At 41.2% G+C, this 4,133-nt stretch overlaps 1 protein-coding gene across 1 annotated transcript in view; it reads right to left on the bottom strand.

Moving 5' to 3' along the window:
* Positions 1-418, bottom strand: part of LOC103732424 (bile salt sulfotransferase 1-like) — a 10,821-nt gene extending 10,403 nt beyond the window's left edge. Inside the window, exon 1 of the mRNA XM_029562475.1 lies at positions 286-418. Within this exon, the coding sequence (XP_029418335.1) occupies positions 286-418 (133 nt within the window). The remainder of the gene's footprint in view (positions 1-285) is intronic.
* Positions 419-4,133: the final 3,715 nt, after the last annotated feature.

Genomic DNA, 4,133 nt, shown 5'->3' with positions numbered 1-4,133 from the left:
GTTCCTCTTAGATGTTATTTCTCTGTGATGTTCTCATTTCTCGGCTCCTTCTGTTCTCTCTTCTCATAGAAATAGAGCTGTGCTGACTCAGCCTTCCAAGGTCTCACTGGTTCCTCTAATATACTCACTGATCACCATTGAGAACGTAGGTCATGGGGAATCCATTTCTCTGAGTTGAAATGATGTCCCAGAGCAGTGTGCACTGTCCTGTGTGTAAAGCAACCCATTTATGTTCTGAATAAGTGAGGATAAAAGCCTCAGTCTATTTCCATAGACAATTCTTACCTGATTTGGGATAAGTCAATATGACTATATCTTCATTCCTCACCTCAAACTTATCATGAATCTCTCGCATCACTTCACTTTCACACACCACGAGAGGAAGAGGTATTCCTTCAAACCACATATAGTCTGACATGGCAAAGTGCTCCTCTTGTGTGGTGTCAGAGTTCTGTCTGTGGCCACCTTTGGAGGTTGTAGCAAAAGGTGAAAGGAAAAATGGTAGTGAGGAGAAATAATCAATAACCCCTCTTTAGCTGTTTGGAAATAATCTAGTGATCAGGAGAAATTGATTCTGCAGTCTAAAGTTGGTAAATTATGAACTGTGAACTCATCCAGAGATCATTCTGAGGGATATGTGAACCTGAGTTCATGGACAGGAACCAGAAACTCAAAAGCAATTCCTATGACACAGAAATGGGGCATGACGTTAAATTCTTTATGAGTTTCCTTTTCAGAATGGTTTTAAATGACATAAAAACACAGAGATCACCCAGAGGGCATTTCTTGCACACTCCTCCCTGAGTGTGCTGGGACTCTGTCTGGTTTGAGCTTCCATAGAACTTGGCCATGCTGTCCCCATTGCTGTCAGTTCGTATGTGTAGCTGACCAGCTGTCTGGAAGACTGTTTCTTTGTGCTCTTCCACGCCCTATGACTCTTATAATCTTTCCATCTCTTCCTCCAAATGGTCCCTGAGCTTTGAGTGGCAGAAATTTGATATGGGTCTATTCAGGGATAAGTACACTTTAGCCTCTTGCTCCCTGTATGTTAGCCATTGTGGTTTCTTTGTTAATCAACGTCTCTTGCTAAAGAAAACTTCTCTGGAGAGCCCGGTGAGATGCATTAATCTATGAATATAGCAATATGTCATTAAATGTCAATTTCATAAATAAGTATTTAGTAGAAAGCTAGTATTAGGTTCTCCCTTATGTCCTTAGGTAGGATCCTAAGCTTGATATTAATGGGCTCCTGCCTAAGAAGCAGAACCTAAATCCAGTTGAAGAGTGGTTGATTATGCCCCTAATATTTGTGCCACTATTGCACCATAACACCCACCTGATTACACCAGTGATATCTGAACTCACACATGGTAATACCTCACACAGACACACACAGACATGCATATATACAGTTGACCTAAGATAATTTTTTTATTTTAAAGAAACTGACATGGACTCAGATGGGAGTCATTTTGTAATATCGCTCTCTGGTTCAAATCAGCAGAATACAAGTGCATTCAGTGTTTTTCCAATCCTAGCTCAAACTCTAGGATACTTTGAAGACATTTCAGCAGGGTGGATGCACTTTTACGTACCGTGTCTTAAATGGAAATTTCCATCTCCTGTTTTCCAAAATTGAGTTTTTCCATAAAATGCCCAAGGATTACTAGTCCTAGTTTCTCCACTGAGGAATGCTGACCTTTGGTCAACAGCTTCTTCAGATCCCATCTGTATTAACACCATCAACAATCCTCAGTGAATTACAGTACAGACTCTTTCCCAGCTCTGAATTTAGGAACATTTCTGTGCAGACACTTTTATCTCTTTGATTGTGAGCCTGAGCCTTTCACCACTGTGGCAGCCCTCCAACCCCCTGATATTTTTAATCTATTCTTGTAATACATTGTCTTAGGAGTTTCCAGCACTCTTCTCCTCTTGGATGACCATGCCCTCTGTATGCTCTAACTTGAAAAGTGAGTCCTTCTCTAGGGAATGCCTCTCTTCATTTTCAGAGGATTCAGCTTGTCCTACAGTTCCTAGATCAGCATCTATACTTCCAACAAAGACATTTCTGTCTCCTGAGTATGGTCAATTTTGATGACACACCATGCATGCTGTGGTTATTGGAAATGTATTGCTTTTGTACAATTTGGGTCAAATGAATCAACCCAAAATTTTTGATATCCTATACAGGAGGTAGAAGGATGGATGTTACTCCAAGATAGGCAGAAGTTCAAGTGTGCGATGGGGTTTTCCAGAGCTTTCCAGGCCTCATACTAATCCTCACACTATCTGAAATTTAAGTCCACCAGATAACTTCAAGGGATTGAAGTTCATGTTGTTAATAGGCATGGTCCAGTCTCACTGTGGGGATACAGTAATATTCATGAGTGAAATGGTTCTACAGTGAGAGAAAACAAAGGCAGTTGCAACAGACTGACCATATATCCAGCAACATACTTCATCTCATCAGTTAAAACATGAGTGGCAACACAGGAAACCAACTGGAGAAAATTCTTCCCTTTCCCTAATGGCTTTACTATGTACTGTCTTGGATACACAGTGTGTGAATCTAAAATGAGGGCACCAGGAAAAGAGAATTCCCTTAACAGATTCAAAATAGGGCTCTGCTGGTCAAAATCATGATATTACTCTTTTCAAATTGTGCTTCCTGATAAGGGAGTCCCTTCTTTATGATAATGAAACTCACTTTTCAACCTATCAAAAATTATATAAAACTTGCTTTGAGTAAGATGGGAAAGTTCAGAAAGCAAACAAACATAACAAAATCATGATTAATAAAATGAGTCTAATGGTGCATGTCTTTAATAGCAGAAGTCAGGAGGCAGAAATGTGAATTCAAGACCAGCTTAGTCTACAAAGCCAGCAGAGACAGGAACATCTACCATTCAAGGCCATCCTGAAATGCAGAGTGAGTTTGAGACCAGCTTGAACTACATGGAAATGATCTCAAAATGCAATAAAAGAAATCGAGCTCCATTGTTTTAGGGGCTCTGATTTCAGCAAACAGCTAGAGAGTGCCTCCTGCTGAGAGCCAGAGTTTTGGCCTCCTGCTGACAAAGGAGCTCAGAATGCAAGGGACTGCCTGAGATCCCCAGGATCCTGCCACCACATGGTGGTGAGCTTCCCCTAATTGGGCCATACCCATCCCCCAACAGGAGATTTCATGAGGCCCCTCCCAAGGCCCCAGGGCAAATCTGGCTTTGGTAGGCTAAGGCTGAGCTCTTGGTAGACAGCCTGAGAAGCTGGGCTTGGGCCTCCATCAGTGTAGAGGCTATGAATTCAGCAGACCCCCAGAGGGTGCCAAGTTCTGGCCTCCCTCTGGCCTCCCTCAGGCAGAAGGCCTGAGAAAGCAGGGGACTGCCTGAGAGCCCCCATATGCTGCCTCCACTTGGTGATGGAGGCCTGAGTGTACCTGACTGGAACTTGAATTGGGCTTCTGTGGGTACCCCTGAATAGCTGATCTGAAGCCATCAGTTCCCTCCAAATTAAACCTGAGAGAACTTGAATCCTGTACCAACCAGCTACATAACTAATAAAGAAATGACATAGGCACCCAGATAATACAAACAGAAGTGTACTTCAATTTAATTCTCATATCAGAATCATAAAGAACAAAAGAAATTCATATGCCAAAATCACAATGAAAGAATAATAAAATGGAAAGCCAAAACACTATGTCTCCACCAAACTCCACCAATCCTGTAGAAGAGTTCTATAAGGAGAATCGCCTAGAGATAACCCTGGACACTGAATTTAACAGAACACTCATAAACATGATCATGAAATTCAATGAATTTAAAGAACACAGGATCAAAAATATCAAAGAGCTAAAAGAAGATAGGGATAAACTTCTGAATGAATTCAAAAAAGAGAAACACTGAAGAAAACTCAGACAGAAATGAAGAAGGAAGTGCAAAACTCAATAAGCCAACTTGAAAGGACGGGGGAAAGCCTCACTGCTAGAATGAATGAAATAGAAAACAGAATATCATCTCTGGAGGATAAAGTTGAAGAATTGGACCACTAAAGCAAAGATTATGAAAAATTTAAGAAATCACAAGAATGGAATATGCAGGAATTGAGTGACACCATGAAAAGACCAAACTTGC

The sequence above is a fragment of the Nannospalax galili genome, unplaced genomic scaffold, assembly GCF_000622305.1.
Source record: "Nannospalax galili isolate Female #2095 unplaced genomic scaffold, S.galili_v1.0 scaffold835, whole genome shotgun sequence".
Classification (NCBI taxonomy): domain Eukaryota; kingdom Metazoa; phylum Chordata; class Mammalia; order Rodentia; family Spalacidae; genus Nannospalax; species Nannospalax galili.
The sequence above is the reverse complement of the archived record's forward strand: the minus strand, read 5'-3'. Positions and strand labels throughout refer to the sequence as shown.